The following is a 21,277-nucleotide window of genomic DNA, read 5'->3' as shown; positions in this document are numbered from 1 at the left end:
AAGGACAGAGATCCTACATGAGGAGTAAGTGCACAGTGACTCCTGTTGTTGACTTAACAAATTGACACTCTTGTTTAAGGCGTCAGCAATCTCCCCAGGCTCTAGTCATGAGTTGCCAACACCATGGAAGCCCCCTGAGCTCACCGACTTTGATCTTGAAGAAATAATATTCTTAACAGGGCAATGTGGTTTAATAGCAGAACAAAAGCAAGTTTGTCAATGTTTTCTTTTGGACTCTCTAGTTAATGATGTTGTTTACATGCAAGATGGGCCACCTTCCTTGGCTCTCTACCATACCATCTTACCTTCACTTTCAGACTTCAGAACCCACGGGTAAAACATAACCCTTGACAGCAGTCCATCACCCTTCTATGCCTTAGATAGCTAAAATATCAATGTTAGTTCTCAAAAATCTTCCTTTCCAAAGGGAAGATATTCTCCCCCAAGGGGTGTATCAGAACAGTGAGAGTCCTAGGTGGATGGCTTAGGAGGCACATATAATTTCTTTTATTTTTTTTTCTATTTTTTGACAGGCAGAGTGGATAGTGAGAGAGAGAGAGAGACAGAGAGAAAGGTCTTCCTTTACCGTTGGTTCACCCTCCAATGGCCGCCGCGGGCCGGCGCGCTGCAGCCAGTGCACCGCGCTGATCCGATGGCAGGAGCCAGGTACTTATCCTGGTCTCCCATGGGGTGCAGGGCCCAAGGACTTGGGCCATCCTCCACTGCACTCCGGGCCACAGCAGAGAGCTGGCCTGGAAGAGGGGCAACCGGGACAGAATCCGGTGCCCCAACCGGGACTAGAACCCAGTGTGCCGGCACTGCAAGGCAGAGGATTAGCCTAGTGAGCTGCGGCGCCGGCCTAGGAGGCACATATAATTTTTAGATCTCCAGGGTAAGATGTGTCCTTTCTCTACAGCTGTTTAGAGGAATCATACCCTAAACATATTTTTCCTATCCTTTCTTTTGCCTGATGTGAGCCATCTGGTTTCAACAGAATCAACAAAATCTATTTGAATCTTGGTTTTAGCCAGTGTATTACTTCTGCTTAACCTCTGATCTCTGATTTTGTGTAAGTTTAGTCTTCTATTTTATATCTGGCAAGAATCCATCATGTTTAAAGCTTCCTAGAGAGTGATGTAATGAAAAGCCAAACTGGATATATATTTCAAACTTTAAACAAGCACATAGTTTCAGTTGGTTGTAAGAACCTTGTTTTAACCATTAGAGCATCTACTCCCAGTAGTAGATTTACTTCCTCATAAGGTGGGAGGTGGGAGAAATTCACAGAGAGAAGCTCTTTTATAGGGGCTGGAAGTCTTATGTACTGGCAGTCTCACTACTGAGCAAATCAAATTTCACATCTATGAACCCAAGATAATAAGACATATGTGCTCCTTTCTTGCAAGAACAGAATGAGAATTAATCAAGATGTTACAAGTCAAAGTGCTCTGATAGAATGAAAGGTATTATCTGACTGGCAAACATGTTTTATCTCAGTTCATCCTGGATGACTTTGAACCCACTTCTGGTCACTTACAGATACTGATGAGTGTTCTGTGGGCAATCCTTGTGGAAATGGAACCTGCAAGAATGTCATTGGAGGTTTCGAATGCACCTGTGAGGAAGGATTTGAGCCTGGTCCTATGATGACATGTGAAGGTAAGTCTGTTAAACACAGAATTGTTGGTTATGTACGAGCCATGGGAACAGTTGATTGATGATAATCCTAAATATTAAATACCATTCTGGGTTTATAGAATGAAGAACATCTGGGCCGGATTAGCCATGTCATCCTTTCTTTTCTGTGTGGCCTCCTGTCTGCAGAGAATCTAAGATCTAGGTGGCCCAGGGCACAAGTTAGGCTGTAAAGCACTAACTTGTGTGTGCCCCTACTAATTATTCTTGGATACAGCTGCTTTCTGTTCACTGACTTCTTTCTAATTTTCTAATTCTCTTCTTTCTCTTTGGCCCTCATGCTCCCTTTCTTTTCTTCTCTCATTTTCTCTTCTTTTCTACTGATAGAAACATTTGTACACAGAGATAGCCACTAGCATTCTGCAGCCATCTGGAGGCAATCCTAACAAGAGGTTGCCTGTGTCATATAAGCACCTGAAAACTGTCAGTCAGTGTGCCTGGTAAGATGCATGGAAGGGAGGAAAAGGAAGCAAGCCTCCAGCACGGTGGTTGTCAGGGAGGTCGCTGGACCAAGCTGCATCAGCATCATCTGGGAACTTGCTAGACATTCAGATTTTCAGGCCTCATTCCAGATCTCTTGAATCAGAAATTCATAAGGGTGGGGCCTAATAATCTTCTAGATGATCTTGCATTCTCAAGTTGAGATCCCTGGGCCTAAGGAAAGAATGGAGAGGAAGTGAAGCTAGAGGGTGAAGTTGGTGTTCAGTTTTCAAAAAGTCTTCCATATGTAGAGAGACCTACAATTTCTCTAAATAACCCTTAATAATTTTAACAGGACAGCAAGCATAGACTGAGACTGTATTGAGAGACCCAGAATAAATGGCCATCTTGCTTACACCGAATATAATGACAGTAACTCATTTTGTAATTCTCTAGAAATCAGAAACTGCTTATACCATATGTAAAACAATGAAGCACTTGAACTTTTTGCAAAATTATGTGACTTTTTAAAATATATGACCCACTATTTTCTTATTTCCTTCTGCTGCAGATATAAATGAATGTGCCCAGAATCCTCTGCTCTGTGCCTTCCGATGCGTAAACACTTACGGGTCTTATGAATGCAAATGTCCCGCTGGATATGTCCTCAGAGAAGACAGGAGGATGTGCAAAGGTGAGACATCTTTCTTCAAGGTCACCTAAGCCAGGGAGCTCTAACTCCACCTACAAAGCTTCCTTTAAGACGGGAGGGCTGAGGATTGCAGAACATAGATAGTCCATGGGTAATACGGGGGTTGTTACTGCCACCTTTCCCCTAAACTGATGCATAAAGCATCCGAAACAGGGTGAAGGGGTTCACTCTAGGGGTTCACCGTGCATTGCCTGCCTCCAGCATGTCGGCCATTGTACAAGATGTGAAGATAGAATAGGACCCACATACAAGAAACTCAATGTGAAGTTGTTGACACAAAGATAATAAATAATCCTAATGCTGTATGATAAATGTTATAGGGTTATATACACAAAATGGGAATCACGGAGCTTGCCCATGGAGGGCTCTCTGACTTACTTCTCCTCCCAAGTTCTTACATGAGCAGACACCTGCTCTCTCAGGAGGCCTTCAGTGCAGTTTTGCTGGAGGGTGGGGAAATTTCCTGAGATCTCCTCATCAGATGCATAATAAAGACCAAATGTCTCAGCTAAGAGCATTTCAGAGTGAATGATACATAGGGAAGGACGTGCAGTAGGACAGAAAGTGAAGAGTCAGGAAACCCAACTCGCCCCAGAAGGAAAAAAAATTAAGAATCATTAGAAAATTTCCGCCGATGCCTTTCTTTTCTTCAAAGTATAAAAACAAAGCTTTTATTATAGAAAGATTATTCCAAAATATATTAATATTATTATGTTAAAACAATGTCATTATATATTCTTTTGTTAAAATTATTATATAATAGAAGTTTTGGTTTATCAGTATATTATAATCCATTATAGTGTTATGTTGTGATTATAATGTTTATATTATCATATATTTCCATTATAATGCTATTATAATGATTATATTATATTATGGATTATTATATTATAATTATATAAGACTTCTTAATTTCATTAGAAAGAATTAGAAAGCATGCTTCAACGAAGGATTATGAACATTAAAGGAAGGGAATAGAGGCAAGGCTTTTTCTATTTACTTATTTATTTTCATTTTATTTGAAAGGAGAGAGAAAAAGGCAGAGTTCTCCCATTCAGTGTTTCACTCCCCAGATGCCCACAACCACCAGGCTGTGCCAGGCCAAATCCAGGAGCCCGGAACTCAAACTGAGTCTCCCGCATGTGGTGGCAGGGATCCAATTACGTGAGCCATCACTTGCTGCCTCCCAGGGCACGCAGTGACAGCTGGATTGAAAGTGGAGGAGCTGGGATCCAGTCAGACGCTCTGTTACAGGATGTGGACATCCTGCACAGTGACTCAGCCACACAACGAGCCCCTGCCCCAGAGCATGCTTTCTCCAGAAGTTATCATTTGGTTGGGGAGCAATTTCAAAGCTGCTTAGAAGCCTCTTTCCCATTTTTAAGGGGTCAATGTCCAGGAATGCAAAGGAAATAAAGCCAAACCTGAAATAACACAGATGAAAATTGGTTATTTACTACCATTTTATGTTTCAAAGGCAGGTGGCTAACACAGCTTGTTTTATAAATTTGGGATTGTACATTTTGTTACAGATGAGGACGAATGTGAAGAGGGAAAGCATGACTGTGCCGAAAAACAAATGGAATGCAAGAACCTCATCGGCACTTACATGTGCATCTGTGGACCTGGGTATCAGCGGAGACCCGACGGCGAAGGCTGCGTAGGTAAGAGAATCTCTGCCCTAGGTGCATGGGAGGGGACGGTAGACAGAGGAACCTGGGCTTAGACAGCCATCTGCCGTCTCACCTGTGATGTAACTATCCATGGAAGTCCCCTGGCCTCTCAGTTACTTACGAATTCCAAGAGCACTGTCATTCTCTCCCTCTGAGCTGGTTTTTCACCACTTTCTCAACTCATTTTGCTGGCAATACTGGAAGATCAGACCTTGCCTGTATTCCCTTCATTTCCTTTATTTACCCCTTTGTTGACTTGGGGGCAGTTCTGTCTGCCACACTGGGGTACTTCCCTATCAACTCTGCTGTAAGTGAACTGACATTGAATATAGATGCCCGCTCCCTCCGAGCTAGGAGTGTCTGTAAACCCTGCATCTCCCTCTGGAAAGCCTAGTCTTGCCCAGCGTGGGGTCCAGGCACTGGTACCTTTTAGGCTTCCCAGGTGACTATATTGTGAACCCAGCATGAGAACCACAGTTTTAGACTAGGGGTTGGCAAATGGAAGCTTGCATGCCAAATCCAGCCTGTCAACCTGCCTTTTGTTTTGGGAGAAAGTTTTATTGGAGTATACCTATAACCACTCATTTACATATTATCTGTGACTGCTTTTGTGCCACAATGGCAGAGTCAAGTAGTTTTAACAGAGACCATATGATATGGATTACAAGACCTGAAATACTTACTATCTGACTATATAATTATTATATATATAATATATATGATTATTATTTACTAACTGGAGTTTCTAGATCTCTGCTATGGCAACAAATACTGGAGAAAATTATTATTATTATTATTACTATTATTACTCTCACATGCACTCTCTCCCTTTTTTAAAATAAATGACATCCAAAAGATATTTTATGATGTCAGTTAAGAAAATTAAGATGCCATTGTCCCATCACTCTGTAAAATAAAGAATTAAATAAAAATTGAAGAACAGACTTTAAAAGCACAGAAAAAGAAAATATGTGGATTAATGATCAGGCACTGGATCCTCCTGGATCAGTAGTTCTCAACCTCAGCTGCACACTGGAAAGCACTCGGGGAGCTTGTGTCCCATGTTAGCCTTCTGATTTGCATGCCCTGGGGTGGCTTGGGCTGCAGGATTTTTAGCTGTTGCACCATTGCTTTGGGTGTGCCTTTCCAACTCTCTCTCTCCCAGTGTGATCTCTGTCTCAGGGACTCTGAACCATTCTTTAATCATGGGAGGCGTCTAAGCAAATTACTTATGAGCTTTCTAAATAATCAGCAGACAATTCAAAGAACCTCTAGTTATTTTAATTGTTATAAATCAGGGAGACTGGATTATGTTTTATTATTTCTTAATAACATTGTTAAAATAATAAACATAATGTATATTGAATTTGAAGATTAGGCAAATTCCTAGTCAACACTGACCATTACACATGTTATCTGAGAAAGTATTATACAATATTTTAACATGTCAATCTTCAATTTTTTTCCTTTGCTTGAAATAATCTTCTGGGATTATTTGCATAGTGATACATAAATATTTAAATTTTTAAAGGTACAGTATAAGTATACATAAATACTACCATCTATGTTTAAGTATAGAAAATGCCGCGGGTTATGTTTTTAAGAGCAGAGAGGATGTGGCCATTTTTTGCAGCAACTCAGATACTGCTGAGGAAGCCTGCATCCCACACCAGAGTATCTAATTTTGAGTCCCAGTTCCACTTCTGATCCAGCTTCCTGCTAATGTGCACCCCCAGAGGCAACAGCGATGTCTTAAGAAATTTGGGTCCTGCCACCCACATGGGAGATTCAGATTAAGTTCCAGGCACCTGGCTTCAGGTTGGCCTAGTCCTGGTTGTCGCAGGCATTTGGGGAGTGAACTAGTGGATGACAGATCTCTCTTGCTTTCAAATAAAAATAAATAAATAAATAATAAAGAGCAGAGGTACATGCACACGCATACACACACATACCACACACATACACATAATGTTGTTATGTATATGTATGGTCTGTCTCTGGAAGGAGACTTTGGAAATTGACAGCTGTATTGCTGGCCTCTGAAGAGAGGAAAACTGGTGGCTGGAGAACAGGAAAGGAAGGGGGTATGTGCCAAAAACCCTTGTGTACCTTTTAAATTTTGAACCATGCAGATAGATTACCTAATCACAAACTAAATTTAAAAGGAAGAAAGGAAAGAAGGGAGAAAAGAAGAAGGAGCGGAGAGAGGAGAGAGAAAACAAGAGGGGACGGAGGGAGGGAGGGAAGGAAGGAAGGGCTTATCCTTATATAAAATAGTCACGTGACTACTTTTGTTTCTGGTCCTTCGATGAAAACAAACAGATGAGAATGAGTGTCAGACCAAGCCGGGGATCTGTGAGAACGGGCGCTGTATCAACACCCGCGGGAGCTACACCTGCGAATGCAACGACGGGTTCACAGCCAGCCCCGCCCAGGATGAGTGCCTTGGTGAGTACAGTCCGCAGGATGCTTTCGTAACCTTGACCTCTGCGTTGCGATGCTTGAAACACAGATCTCTTGTTTGGAATAAGTGAAAGTGTCCAGATTTGCGGGAGGGTTAGCAATGCTCATGTTTGGGGGATGACTTAGTGACCGCGATAGTCCGTTGGGTTTAGCACCACCCTGTAGCAACATTCTGCCTGTGCTTATTGTGTCACTGAGTCATTTGTTTGGAATTTTTCTCTTGGCTGCTTTTGTAAGCCTGGTGATCAGGACACATTTCCAAATGTTTCTCTGCCCCTCTCTCTATCTATATAGAATGGCGATTTGCCCATGTTTCTGGGAACAGTTGGAGCACGAGCATGCCCGGGCCGATGCCTTTCTGCCTACTTCCTGAATTTCTTGTCTTGTCTCCCTCAGACGCCATCCTTTCTCTCTCACTGCTGTCTGCAGCTTTCCCTTCTCGCTCCTTCTCACCCAGGGTAAAGTGTTGCATCCTTTTTGGTTTTTATATCTGACCAAATTCTTACTAGCCCTGGTATGCTCATAACATTTCCTGACACGCTCTTTGTCACTGTCCCTTCCAGACAACCGGGAAGGGTACTGCTTCACAGAGGTGCTGCAGAACATGTGCCAGATTGGCTCAAGCAACAGGAACCCTGTCACCAAGTCCGAATGCTGCTGTGATGGCGGCAGGGGCTGGGGTCCCCACTGTGAGATCTGCCCTTTCCAGGGCACCGTGGCTTTCAAAAAGCTCTGTCCTCATGGCCGAGGATTCATGACCAACGGAGCAGGTACTTCATTTTCTACTCATTTGTGACCACTGGAGCAGGCACTTCATTTATGGCCCCAGAATGTTTTCAGGCAATTTCGTTTTCTGTGAAAAACAGGTGAGAGTATGGAACCTAAACTGGGGACCTAGGTTGAGCTGCACAGTTGAGATGGACACAGTTCTTCATAATGGTGTTCCAGACGCTCAGGGCTGGGTTGCTAAACTGTCCTTGGTCCTCTTGATGAAGTTGTGTGTGCTTGAGTCCCAGCCTAAGCATCTTAAGGGGTCCTCAGCTCTTAAACAGAAGTTGCCATAGCTTGATTAGTAAGAAAACAACTTTGGGCCGGCGCCGCGGCTCAATAGGCTAATCCTCCACCTGCGGCGCCGGCACACCGGGTTCTAGTCCCGGTCGGGGCACCGGATTCTGTCTCGGCTGCCCCTCTTCCAGGCCAGCTCTCTGCTGTGGCCCAGGAAGGCAGTGGAGGATGGCCCAAGTGCTTGGGCCCTGCACCCGCATGGGAGACCAGGGGAAGCACCTGGCTCCTGGCTTTGGATCAGCGCAGTGCACCAGCCGCAGCGGCCATTGGAGGGTGAACCAACGGTAAAGGAAGGCCTTTCTCTCTGTCTTTCTCTCTCTCACTGTCCACTCTGCCTGTCAAAAATAAATAAATAAATAAATGAAACAACTTTTTAGGTGAGCCTTGTAATATGATCATAAAATTCCCAAACCAGATGACCAATATATTTTTTAACTCATAAAATGAGCAAAAAATGTATTGCTGAATAAACCCAAACATGTCTGAGAAAACACAAGCTGCCTTAACTAGGGGTGGCAGGCTGTCAGTGCCTGAGGGGGCTCTGGCCCCTCACAAATGCAAGTGCTGTGTGGATCAAGAGTATCTAGAATGGGATTGTACTTCATAAAAGAACTGGGAATAGCAGAGAATGATGGGGAGGGGCTCCTTGGGAGGGAATTGGAAGTAAGAAGGAAAGAAGGAGGTTCATAAGGATATTGTGTTCATCATGGGAAGATGGGACTGATGACAGAATAGCAGAACTGGGCGTGGGAAAGGACAGAACAGGACAGGTCAGGTGGAGTGACCAAAAGCAACTTGTGATTCTTTGGAGGATGTAAAAATGAGATATTGGAAAGACTCATGTCTTGAGACTGGTGAGAGCATGTTAAATTGCCCTTCAGGGTAAACTTGAAAAGGTCAGACACACCCAGTTGTTGGTATTAAATGATTGTCTGGCAGTCGAGGTTGGATAACTCATGTGCGAAGTACTTTTATTGGCACCCTGCCAAGCACTAAGGAACTAGATGGATCATGAGGTGGAGGACAGTGGCTTTATTGCTCAATTTTGCATATTGACCAAGTCTTTCTCCCTGTGGTGGAGCAAAGGGTGAGGATCTCCCTTTCTTAGCAGGCTGCAGAAACCCAGTCCCATTGTCGACGCTGGAGCCCTGGTTCCCTCCTCTGCATGATGGTGTATTTTGATATTTTTCAGGACTAAGGTCAAACACATCAAAACAGAATATTAAACAATAAAAATAACACCCTACTTTCCTTCTTATTTTGAATATGCAATATTAGATTAAAAAGGAGGGGAGTTCCTTGGCAAAGGTCCATTGCTGTGATTCCTTCGTGAGATCTCAGCAGGAGGCAATCCTGATGTCTAATCAGCATGGTTTGCCTATCGACCGAGAAGGCAAAAAGAATATAAGCATAGAAAGCCAAGTTATCTTTAAAGTCTTACTCTGTTTTATACTTTTAAAATGTATATAAAAGGAACAAATTCCATGTATTTCATGTATACAGTTTTAAGAGCATAATGATACCTCCCACCCTATTCTCCCTCATTCCCACTCTCTCTCCTCCTTCCCTTCTTATTTTTCTTTTCATTTTTACAATTACATACTGTCAATTTTCTTTATAATCATAAGCTTAACCCTCCACTAAATATAGAGTTAAACAAGTAATAGGTATAAAAACCACTGTTCCTGAAGATTATAGACAAGGGCTATAAACAATCAAACCTCAAAATGTCAATTTTGTTCATTTATATTACATTTTTTGTACTCCACATGTTAGTTACCACAAACCAGGGAAAACATGTGATTTTTGTCTTTTTGGGACTGGCTTATTTTACAAGCCTGATTAGTTTGTCCACTACAGTCTTGTGATGATATTGATTTGAATTTCAGTATAGTTACCATTGCATGTTGGCTTAATTTCCTCCAGTTGGTTTAATTTCTTAGGTAAATAATAGTAATACAGTATATTAGGATTTGCAGTGAAGTGACTGTTACATATTAATTTCATCTATCTTAAAATATCTTTGTTATTTTTATTCATACTTATTAAATTACAGATATTGATGAATGCAAGGTCATTCATGATGTTTGCCGAAATGGGGAATGTGTCAATGACAGAGGATCATATCATTGCATTTGTAAGACTGGTTACACTCCTGATATAACTGGGACTGCCTGTGTAGGTGAGTGCTCTATTTCTGATGATTTATCCTTCAGTGGAAATTTTAGATTATGGCAAAACTAAAAAATCCAAAGCTAAAAATAAAAAGTGCAGTTTCATAAGAAAACATGATACAATGATCGACTAAACAGAGTTTATTTTTGCTTAGCCCCAAACCAAATCTCTTTGTTAGATCTTGGATACTGGGCATTAGGCATTCTTTCAGGCGGGCAGTCACACTGTATGTCTTTGATCACAGATCTGAATGAGTGCAACCAGGCTCCCAAACCCTGCAATTTTATCTGCAAAAACACAGAAGGGAGTTACCAGTGTTCCTGCCCGAAAGGCTACATTCTACAAGAGGATGGAAGGAGCTGCAAAGGTAAAGTTGAATTTGCCTGCTCACCTGCCACCTGCCACCTGCCACCTGCCACATCACTGTATTCCCAGGAGCCATGAAGAATTCCTAGGCAGAGCAAAAACTCTGCTTGTCCAGGCAGGAGGTTTTTTAGTGCCTCTCTTAGAACCTCCCTGTGACCCATATCCTAGGTTAGATGAATAGAGGCCAAGGCCAGGGTAGCAGAGGGCCAGTGGTAGCAGCCAGTCTGATAAATTGCCCATGAGCATCCATGAGGGCCATCCATGAGGGTCTCAGAGATGGCAGGGCCAGCTCTCCAAGACTCAGGTTGGGGAACGGGGCGGGTCCTCAATTAAATCCCTCTCTCTACTTTCTACTTACTACATTTATGCAATTCAACAATGTTGTAGCCCAGGTCTCTAGCAAAGACCTGCCTCAGAAAAATTAATGCCATGATCCCAGCGGGGATTGTGACTAATTAAACAACAGGTCCAGGTTTTTGTTCTGCAAAATAGTGTCATTTTGCCCTATTTGAGCTTACCTGAGACACAAACATCACACGGAATGAGGAAACAGCACTACCTAGGTGGAAATCTCTTCTCAGCCAGAAGTGATCCTTTGCAAAATTCTTTTGGTACAAATTTACTCCTGTACAAGAACGTCACATTGAGTGAATAGCCCCATGAATGAAGATAATTTGGAGACTGAGAATTCGGAGAAAGAAAGGTAGACCACAGGGCAGAACAAGAGTTACTTCCTCTGCCATAAACCTGACAGGGGAGGCAAAGGATGTGCTGGAATGGAGTGGAGAGCACTAGAAGGCAGGCCCTCAACTCCTTCCTGTGTCTACAAGGCGGAGAGGGAGAGGTGAGTACAGCGAATGGCGCTGTGTGCAGCCCAGATCCAGCATCATCCTGCCCTCTGGGGAGAGGAAGCTGAGAGAGCTACTCAGAACTTCTAATTGTCTTAAAAGAAGAGTTACTCACAGCTTTGTTCCTCTCAAACATGGAACCCACTGCTCATCTGTAGGCCCCAGGAAGCTCTAGGCACTGTGGGGCTACAACGCAGTCCTGAATTCATTCATGGAAATGAAGAACGAGATCGAGGGGATAACATATTTCTTGTTACGTACACAAGAGTACTTCAAAAAGTTCATGGAAAATATGTATTATGAAAAAGCTCTGTGTGGATTTAAAAAATTTTGGCACCAAAATAAACCTTTTTCTATTATATTTTTCTATGATCCTTTTGAAGTATCCTCAAGTTATCTGTAACGAACAAATTTATAGTAGTTTTGTAACCTGTGGAGGCAAAAATTCAAAAAAGTTTCTAGCAGTTAGGAGATGAAAAATGGAAATTAAATATAGAGTACATTTGATGAAAGTCATAATTTATAAATTTCACAATTTATAAAAAGCATTAATAATGCTGTCTTTATGGTTTTAGGAATGCTAAAAGCAACTATATGATTTTTATACATCCTTCTACCACAAAGGTCCCTTTCTCCTACTTTTAACATAAGGTCTAAATTCTCCCACATACTTGGCATATGTGCCTAATATCAAAATGACTAGTTCAGACGTGTGTACGATTAAAACCGAGAGGAAACAGGCTGGAGGGCTGGCCCTGGGAGGAATGTGGAACCAGCACTACCCCTGTGAGCTGGGTAAGAACCAGAGAAGAGAGGAGGGGAGAAAAGACATCCCGGGGGGTGAGAATGGCAAGTGCTGCTCTTCCTAAGGTGATGTTCTCAGGAAAGAGCATTGTCACTGGGTCGTCTCCCCTCCCTGTTTGCAAGTGAGCCTCCGCAAGTATGTGCTGATGCACCAGCAGAGCTCACTGCGTGGTCGAGGGGCTCTACCATGGACCCTCAGAACTCCTCAGTAGTGGAAAGAGCGTAGGAGGGACTGCGTTTTAAGAGAAGTCAGCTCTGGGACAAAAACGGGGAGGTGTTCTCAGTCTTGATCCACTCCAGAGGCTACTGCAGCCAGGAACTAGCTCTGCGGAGTGGAAGCAAACACAGAAAAACAGCCTTGTCTGTAGCGCCAACACAGCTGTGAATGGTGGGTGCCTGGTTGCTGTGCTTGTGATAAAAGCAGACACGGAAGGAAACATTCCTCGTACAGAGTGATCTAAAAATTATCGTGAAAACTCGAGGAACGGCTAGCACACACTTTGTGTCTGACTATTCTTCATGAACACGGGAGTTGAGAAGGATCCTAGAAGTCAGGCTATGAGGAATGGACCTGGCACCGTGGGGGATTTCGTTGAAATGCAGAAGACAATGTTGGATACATATTGTAGGTGCGTTTTTAAAAAGTGCTGTTAGCTTATTAGTGAGGTTTCTCTTCCCTTTGTTTGCTTCCTGATTGCTCGATTTTGTTTTATCCAGAGGAGAATCTCTAACTAAAGAAGGCAGATTTGTTCTTGGGCTGCCTCACTGGAATAGAGTGAAAATAGCAAACAGAAGGGGACTAAGCATACAAATTCATTTCATCCTCAACATCACTTATATTTCAACTTAAATAGATCTTTTCAATGCTCTGGAAAATTTTTCAGAATGCTAATCTTTTATTTCTTTATAATTTGTTTAGAATTTTATTATAATGTACTTGAAATGTCCTTTGTTGAGAAATTCCTCTATTTTTCTACATAAAAGGAATTGAATTTTCCTTGAATCCCACAGAGCCACTTTTTTTCTAAATTGAGCCCTCCTTTGATCTTTTTTATTAAATTTCTTTATTTATATGAAAAGAACAGATTTCTTATATTTCATATATACAGCTTTAAGAACATAAGGATACTTCCCACTATCTTGCAACCCCACACCCTCCACGTTCCTCACAGCCCTTTGCTGCCATGGCCAGGGGCCTGTGAGACGTGGAAATGGCTTTGAGCTGCTTCCTAAGGTGGTTTCTCTGCCTGAGTGGTCAGCGGCTCAGATGCCCACCTCGCGTTTCCTCCTAGATCTTGATGAGTGTGCCACAAAGCAGCACAACTGCCAGTTCCTGTGTGTGAACACCATCGGCGGCTTCACGTGCAAATGTCCTCCCGGCTTTACCCAGCACCACACCGCCTGCATCGGTGAGTGGCAGACAAACACACCCTGTCTGGAGTGTAGCTGTTGTTTTAGGGGATTGTCTTGTTTGCTCTGCTGTCGGGATAAACCTAAAACTCAGAAAGAGGTGTGCGGAAGTGTGTGTGTGCACGTGCATCCCTGCTGGCCTCCTGTGGCCTTTTTGAGTTCGTCCTTCTCACTTTAAGGACTTGTAACCTCTCCTCCTCCCTGCCCCACCGCTTCTTACAGATAACAATGAGTGCACCTCGGACATCAACCTGTGCGGCTCCAAGGGCATCTGCCAGAACACTCCAGGAAGCTTCACCTGCGAATGCCAGCGGGGTTTCTCACTTGACCAGAGTGGTGCCAGCTGTGAAGGTGGGTGCAGCCTTTGGCTGTGATGCAGCTGGCGGGCTCCCCAGGAGGCAGCCTATGCAGCTGTCAGCTCTGTCCTCCTCCTCTGTGAGATACCCAAACTCAGCGCAGCAGGAACCCCAACTAAAGGCGGGGAATATTTCACCTGGTTTCCATGGGTCTGCTGTCTTAGAGATTTGTCTTTTATTGTGTCTTGCTTGTGTCTATAACACATGCCTTTGCTAAGTACAGCAGGGCTTTTCCTACTCAGTTGTTAATTTAATATAAGAGGGAATAACTCAAGTCAAGAAAAATAGCTTGATTCTAGGCCATTGGTTTCAAAGCCATCTGTGAATTTCCCAAATGTGGCCTAAACATATGAGGAATGATTCTTCTGATAAAACATCATTAAAAGTTTAAATGATATTGTTAGAATTTTGGTTTTGCATCGACACCTCTTGGTTTCTATGCAAATAAGCAACTTACAGAGCTATCCCCTAGGGTGCCTTGTGCTTAGCACTTACCTCCTTACCATTTTGATCTGTAGTCTTTACCAGGCATCTGAGTGTTCTTCCCCTCTCACTTAGCCAAAGAATAAATCATTTAAAGTTTTGACCATGTTCAAAGGTCAGATTTCCTGCTAGAATTACCTTTCATCTCGTCAGGTAGGTAAGTGTGGCTTCACAGACTGCCTTGGACACAAGTGATGACTTGGCCTAAAGGAAACTCTGCTTCGTTTTCAGATGTGGATGAGTGTGAAGGCAACCACCGCTGCCAACATGGCTGCCAGAACATCATCGGGGGCTACCGATGCAGCTGCCCCCAGGGCTACCTGCAGCACTACCAGTGGAACCAGTGTGTCGGCAAGTAGCTCCTTCTACTTAACAAGGCGCTCAGCACCTGGCAGTCAAAATGCGCTGCTTTCTTTCTGAAACTTTAAATTGATTATTGAAGCAACAACTACTAATTGAAAATTGCCCTAACCTTGTTGAAAGTAGGGGGAAGCAACAATCTTCACAAGTTAGCAAACTAAAAAAAAAAAAAAAAAAAAAAATCATGGTAAATTTGCATTGAGAGCACCTGAAATGAAATCCTTTTAGAATTCCTTCATCTCCAGTATTCCCTGACCTTGCTAGACATCAGCCCACACCTGAATCCTGTCCACATCAGGGGCTAACAGAGCCCTGCTTCTGACTGAAAATTATTGGCCACCCAGAGGTTGTTTTGAGCCGCTTTTGGCCTGATGTGGTTCTGTTCGGCTCTACACATCGTTGGGGTAGAGAGTGAGCAGCACACACAGCAGGTTGTTTCAGGATTGCTGAATGAAGGGAGATCAGCCGACCCTTCCTAGATCGAAGTCATGTCATCTTTGACTTGAAAATGTTATGGGGAAAACAGCTCCTGATGCACAGCAGAGAAACAAGAATTTGTACATTTGAAGGGACATCAGAAAGATGATAGAGTGGAAGCCCCGTAAGTCACTGATGAGGACCCAGAAACCCCGAAAGGGAAGTAATACATCCAGGGCTGCTGTTTCTGTGACATGCCTGGAAGGAGAACCCAACCAAGGCTCTGAGTTTCCTGATTTAGGACTGTCTTTCAGTAGTCATGTTCACTTGTGTTTTCATCCAGAGATCATTGGCTGAGCACAGCTGCAATACTGGTTTTGGGTGACCTGTTGTTCTGGCTGCCATACCCTTGGGTGCAGAGTCTTTAGTTGAAAATTCAAAGAATTACTGCTCCCTGGGTGAATGTTCTGCATTCATTCAACCAGCACATTTGTTGGTTCTTGTTTATTAGTATTGCATGTCTTGTCTAGTTGGACTCTGTTTAAGACATGGCTATGTAGGATTGGCTATAGTAACCCCACAGATAGAGTTTAGGCTCTACAACTCTCTGGTTGTGCTAGCTGGTATTGGTAAAAATGTCTTCGTCCATTATCAACTCAGGGCTTTGATCTTAATCATCAGTATCTGACATTATTCATAAAACTTCCAGAGTGAGATTTGTTGACTCGGTACCCAGCATATGAGCCTGTGTGTCTGCATTGTGTAGGTCCCTTTAATGAAGCTGGAGCCACGGGGGTAAATGATGAAGGAAAAAAGGTGTATCTCTCCTGAACCTTATACTCTTCTTCCTATTTTAGTCCAGGGATAACAGAGAGGGGTAGGCCATACCCTGGTTTCCTGTAGAGACCACCTTGCTCCTGTGAAAATCATCTGGTTGAATGTTCCAGAATAAGTTCATTAAGAAGTCAGAAGAGTTTGGGATTCTTCAGGACCCCAAATGCCATATGGGCCTCATAAACCTTGAGAATTAGAGTAATCCAGAATGATCACTGCTCTGAGCTGGAATGACTTCTCCAGAGCCATCAAAGCAGAGTAGATTCCTTGGAATCACCTTCCCCCCTGGGACTCTAAGTCCTGGGCAGTCCGAATTTCAGTCTTCCAGGATAGCTGGGTTTAGGAAAGCCTTGGGTTATAGTTGGAGTCAGCCACTTTTTTTTTTTTTTTTAAGATTTATTTTTCATTGATTTGAAAGGCAGAGTTACAGAGAGAGGTCTTCCATCTGCCGGTTCACTCCCCAAATAGCCTCAATGGCCAGAGTTGGTCTGAAGCCAGGATCCAGGAGCTTCTTCCATGTCTCCCACGTGGGTGCAGGGGCCCAAAGACTTGGACCATCATCTGCTGTTTTCCCAGGCACATTGTCAGGGAGCTTGATCAGAAGTAGAGCAGCCAGGACTCGAACTGGTGCCCATATGGGATGCCAGCATCACAGGTGTCGACTTAGCCCATTACGCCACCATGCCGTCCAGCTGGAGTCAACCACATTGCCCTAAAGAAAATTAGCAAAAGAAAGCTCATCCTACATTTGGGAACATCCCAGTTTGTACTCCTATAACACCAAAGCTAACACACACCGTGCCAGCCAGAGGCTGGAGCCTTCAGTTTTAGAGAACAGGGTGGTAGATTTCAATCTGCTTTTCAGAAACAGTTTTCAAAGATTTTAATGCTATTTTTACAGAATTAGAATTATCTCTTCTTATTAAAAGAAAAAAAACACCCATTTAAGTCCAAGTGGAAGAATAAAACAAATATTTTTGGAATATCGAAAAAATAAATAAATAACCAAAAGTTTTGTGAAGCCATTTGCTTCAGGGTGCACAGGATGAAAAAGGTCAGGAAAATACAAGAGATGGTAATTAAAGTGCGGTGTTTGTGTACTGATAAAAAGAATGAGTGCACAAACATACTATTGTCAAAGTGTGAGCCCTGAGTACCTGCCAGTTTCTTCATCTGTGCTCCAGTCTACCTCACCTCTCAAACCCAGATAAGCAAGTTTAATTTAAACTCTATTAAATTCAGGGAGGAAACAAACAAGTAAAATAAAACACAGTGACAAGGGAGGGGGAGAGTTTCTGAGCAGAATGGATATTTACAGTAATACAGGTCAAAGTTCAAAGTTGCAAAGACCCTCAGGGACTGTCCAGTCTGTCCTCTAGATTATCTAAATCCCTCCTCAGCCTCCCTGAGTATCCCAGTTTGGCTTGAAATTGCCCAAGATTGCCCAATCTATAGACAGCTTTAATCCTTAGAAATGTCTTTTTCTAAATTTTTCCTCCTTCTAACTTCTCTAACCATTGGTCCATTTCTGCCTTATGGATAAAAGCAGAGTAAATCCAACATTATTGGCAGTTCTTCCCTTTCATCTACCCCCACCTTGTTGGTTTTACTAGTCCAGATATCAGCAGGAAACAGAGCACTGAGCCCAACTGAGAGCAGGGGGCAAGGGAGTAGAGGTGCTGATGCCCTACACAGCTCTGCCTCCCAGGGCCAAGTGCAGGTGCAGAGCGTGGAGGGGACACATGCGGGGGGCAAGAAGACACCCAGCCCAGGGGGTGTTTCCCCACTCAAGTAATACCCACAGCTCTCCTGTCTTTGACAGAGGGCTTGTGCCCTCTCCATTGGTTTCTACCGCATTCTCCATTCCTAATTTAAAATAAAAGGAAGAGAACACAGACAACAGCATACATAGTTATTTCTCTTTTGGGAACCCTGGAGCCTAAGTGATCTTGGAGGAGGGCTTGAGAGCCCTTGATATAGACGATCTTTAAATAGGCAGTTAAGGTCACAGACAAGAAGCTCGAGGCAAGACAGGAAAGACAGAAGAAAATACAAACATACACACTAAATCTGGATAAGCAACTAACCTGCCCTCACCAACGTTTCCCCACTTGTTTTCTAATTTAAAACTAAGAAGGCCGGCACTGTGGCATAGTAGGTTAATCCTCCGCCTGCGCTGCTGGCATCCCATATGGGCACCAGTTCTAGTCCTAGCTGCTCTACTTCTGATCCAGCTCTCTGCTATGTCCCGAGTCCTTGGGCCCCTGCACCCATGTGGGAGAACTGGAAGAAGCTCCTGGCTCCTGGCTTTGGATCAGCACAGCTCCGGCCATTGTGGCCATCTGGGGAGTGAACCAGCAGATGGAAGACCTCTTTCTCTCTCACCTTGCCTCTGCCTTTCAAATAAAGTAAATATTAAAAAAAATAATAACAGGAATAAAAAACAAACTTTTTTTAGAACCTTTTTTTTTCTTTCCAAATGAATTTGTCTCTGCAAAGAAGGTAAAACTAAATACAGGAAAAAGAAGCACCCATTTGGCTGGGGTGAGTCTACTGAGAGATCCTGTGGTATAAAGCAAAGCACGAGGCTTTTGCAGTCAGAGAGACCTGGCTATGAATCTGTGCCCTACCGCTGCTGGCTGTGAGATGGTGGAGACGCATTCTGAACCTCACTCTGCTCCTCTGTAGAATGGGGAATACAGTTCCTACCTCCCAGGATGGCTAGGCAGGTCCAGTAAGGGAATGTGAAATGCCTACACCCTGTCCATCACACGGTGCGTGTCTATTAAACTTCCCCTCCTTTCCTTTCTTCTCATCCATACAAGTAGGTATTCACTGAGCAAAGGCCAGCCCCATTGGACTCCAGTGAACACAGGCCTGAATATGGCCACAGCAATGCGAACTATCTTAGCGAGTTTTCAACCTGCTCTCTCAATGCAGGTCTACGCAAATCTATTAGATATTTCAAGAAATAAATTGGAAATAATGAGAAACTTCAGTTTTCTCCCTTTGAGTAGCTGTTTTAAAGTTGGACTTCTTTCCCCTGCTCCTTACTGTCAGACTTGGCAGGTCCCTGTGGGTAGCCAGTCCTGCAGCATCTGTCTCTCTTGTGGGTTTTCCTCAATTATTGCTCGTGAAGTCTGCACAAAATCTCTTCCAGCCGCACTTAGCTTTAGACATGGCTCAGACGCTCTGGGCAGCAGGCTGGTTTGGATAAGGGGCGGGGGAGCAGGGGTGCATTCAGAGATGGGAACAGACATACCAGAAGGTACTATTCATCTCCAAGAACAAGCACCTGAGGGCTTTTGCTGATTTTTCGAAAGGAAGTCCAAGTGGGACAGACACTTCCTGCAGGACCTCAGCCCTTGCCAGACCCACACATCCTGACAAAAAGAAGACAGCGCTAGCAGCCTCCAGGAGATAGGTGGTCCCTGCTTTGGAGATATCTGTCCCATCGCTGGCACAAGTGAAGCGGGGCACAGGCAACCGCTCGTTTCCCTCTCTCCCACCCTGAACCCTGAACCCGTGCCACAGAACACACCAATGTTGGCTCCCAGTGAGAACTGGAGTCTGCTGATCATCAAATGCCATCCTCTAATGCTCTCCACCTGGTGCACTTGACCTCATCTGCCACGTTTAGTCACAACATGGCAACTGGCCACATCCATTTCCACATGTTTCTCTGCTGCTCCTCTTCCTATTCCAGCCACCTCTGCCCACCTTCCCTTGCTGAGAGCCAAGCTGCAGGCCAGCTGGCCAGCCACAAGTGGCATGACCCTGTCTCCTCATTAGAAATCCCTGCCAGGGGCTGGCACTGTGGCACAGCAGGTTAAGCCACTGCTTGTGACACTGGCCTACCGTATGAGCACCAGTTCCCACTCCAGCCGCTCCACTCCAATCCAGCTCTGCTCATGTGTCTGGCAGTGGAAGGTGGCTCAAGTGCGTGGGCTCCTTCCACCCTCGTGGGAGGCCCAGATGGAGCTCCAGGCTCCTAGCTTTGGCCTGGCCCAGCCCTGGCTATTGTGGCTATTTGGGGAGTGAACCAGCAGATGGAAGATCAATCGCCCTCTCTCTCTCTCTCTGTCTTTAAGGCTGCCTTTCACATCATTCAATCTTTAAATAAGACATCTGGCTGGTGTCACACATGTAGTGCTCTGTTTTCTCTGCAGATGAAAATGAATGCCTCAGTGCTCACATTTGTGGAGGAGCCTCCTGTCACAACACCTTGGGGAGCTACAAGTGTATGTGTCCTGCTGGCTTCCAGTATGAACAGTTCAGTGGAGGATGCCAAGACATCAATGAATGTGGCTCTTCACAGGCCCCCTGCAGCTACGGGTGTTCCAACACCGAGGGCGGCTACCTGTGTGGCTGTCCACCTGGTTACTTCCGAATTGGCCAAGGGTAAGTAAGCAGTACTTTTCCTGGTCGTGTTTAGAGAGTTTCTCATTCATAATATAATTAAGTATATTGAACTCAAATGTACCTGTCCTAGTAAAAAAGAACAGTACTCTTTATAATTTCAGTTAGTTCTGCAAAGGTTTCAGGTCATTTTATTTGAAAAGGGATCATCTTGATTTCTGGAAATTCATAGGTAATCAAACAAAATATTGAAACTGCATTGTAAATACTGAGTACTGCTATATGACTTCAGTATCTCACTCCCTTGATCCCCACATCTTGTTGGGAAGTGATTCATCTCTCTACCAACTCATGACACAGCTGGGCTCACTGTGTACCTGTTGGTCCATCCTTCTCCTGAGACAGGCAAGATTCTATCTCGACTTAAAACACCTTCTTGTCCAGCTCCCATCTGGCTAAATCAAAGAGATACCTTTTAACTGGAGGTTCTTCGGAGTTTTAAGATATATTTTACATTTCAGAGTTGAATTTGCATTAAACATTACCAAAAAAAGCATTAAATATGAGAATTGAAATAATTACTGCATTTTCCAGGTAGAACACTTCACCATACTATATGATGTATATGTGAGAGTTGGAGCAGGGAAAGAATATTTTCATTTTACTCGATTTAAAAATTTTATGGTGAATCCTCAAAGCCTGGGTGCTTTTCCTTGCTAAGTTAGTCTGGACACACATACACACTTACGCCAGATTATCAACTGAGTGATCTTTGATCTCTTGACACACAAACATCAAGTGATTCATTTTTGGGACTGTATAAACTTGAGGGTAAAA

The 21,277-nt window shown here is 43.7% G+C and overlaps 1 protein-coding gene across 2 annotated transcripts in view; it reads left to right on the top strand.

Annotated features, from left to right (window-relative positions):
* Positions 1-21,277, top strand: part of FBN1 (fibrillin 1) — a 259,234-nt gene that overhangs the window by 233,658 nt on the left and 4,299 nt on the right. Inside the window, exons 54-64 of one of the 2 annotated variants that reach the window (XM_051822402.2) lie at positions 1,540-1,659; positions 2,687-2,809; positions 4,360-4,491; positions 6,823-6,948; positions 7,527-7,733; positions 10,085-10,210; positions 10,448-10,570; positions 13,514-13,630; positions 13,854-13,982; positions 14,702-14,821; positions 20,251-20,482. In XM_051822402.2, the coding sequence (XP_051678362.1) occupies positions 1,540-1,659; positions 2,687-2,809; positions 4,360-4,491; positions 6,823-6,948; positions 7,527-7,733; positions 10,085-10,210; positions 10,448-10,570; positions 13,514-13,630; positions 13,854-13,982; positions 14,702-14,821; positions 20,251-20,482 (1,555 nt within the window). Of the gene's footprint in view, positions 1-1,539; positions 1,660-2,686; positions 2,810-4,359; positions 4,492-6,822; positions 6,949-7,257; positions 7,473-7,526; positions 7,734-10,084; positions 10,211-10,447; positions 10,571-13,513; positions 13,631-13,853; positions 13,983-14,701; positions 14,822-20,250; positions 20,483-21,277 lie in introns of those variants that run through there. The other variant, XM_051822403.2, reaches the window with a different exon arrangement.

This window comes from Oryctolagus cuniculus, chromosome 12 (genome assembly GCF_964237555.1).
Source record: "Oryctolagus cuniculus chromosome 12, mOryCun1.1, whole genome shotgun sequence".
NCBI lineage: Eukaryota > Metazoa > Chordata > Mammalia > Lagomorpha > Leporidae > Oryctolagus > Oryctolagus cuniculus.
This window is presented reverse-complemented; position numbering and strand designations above follow the sequence as displayed.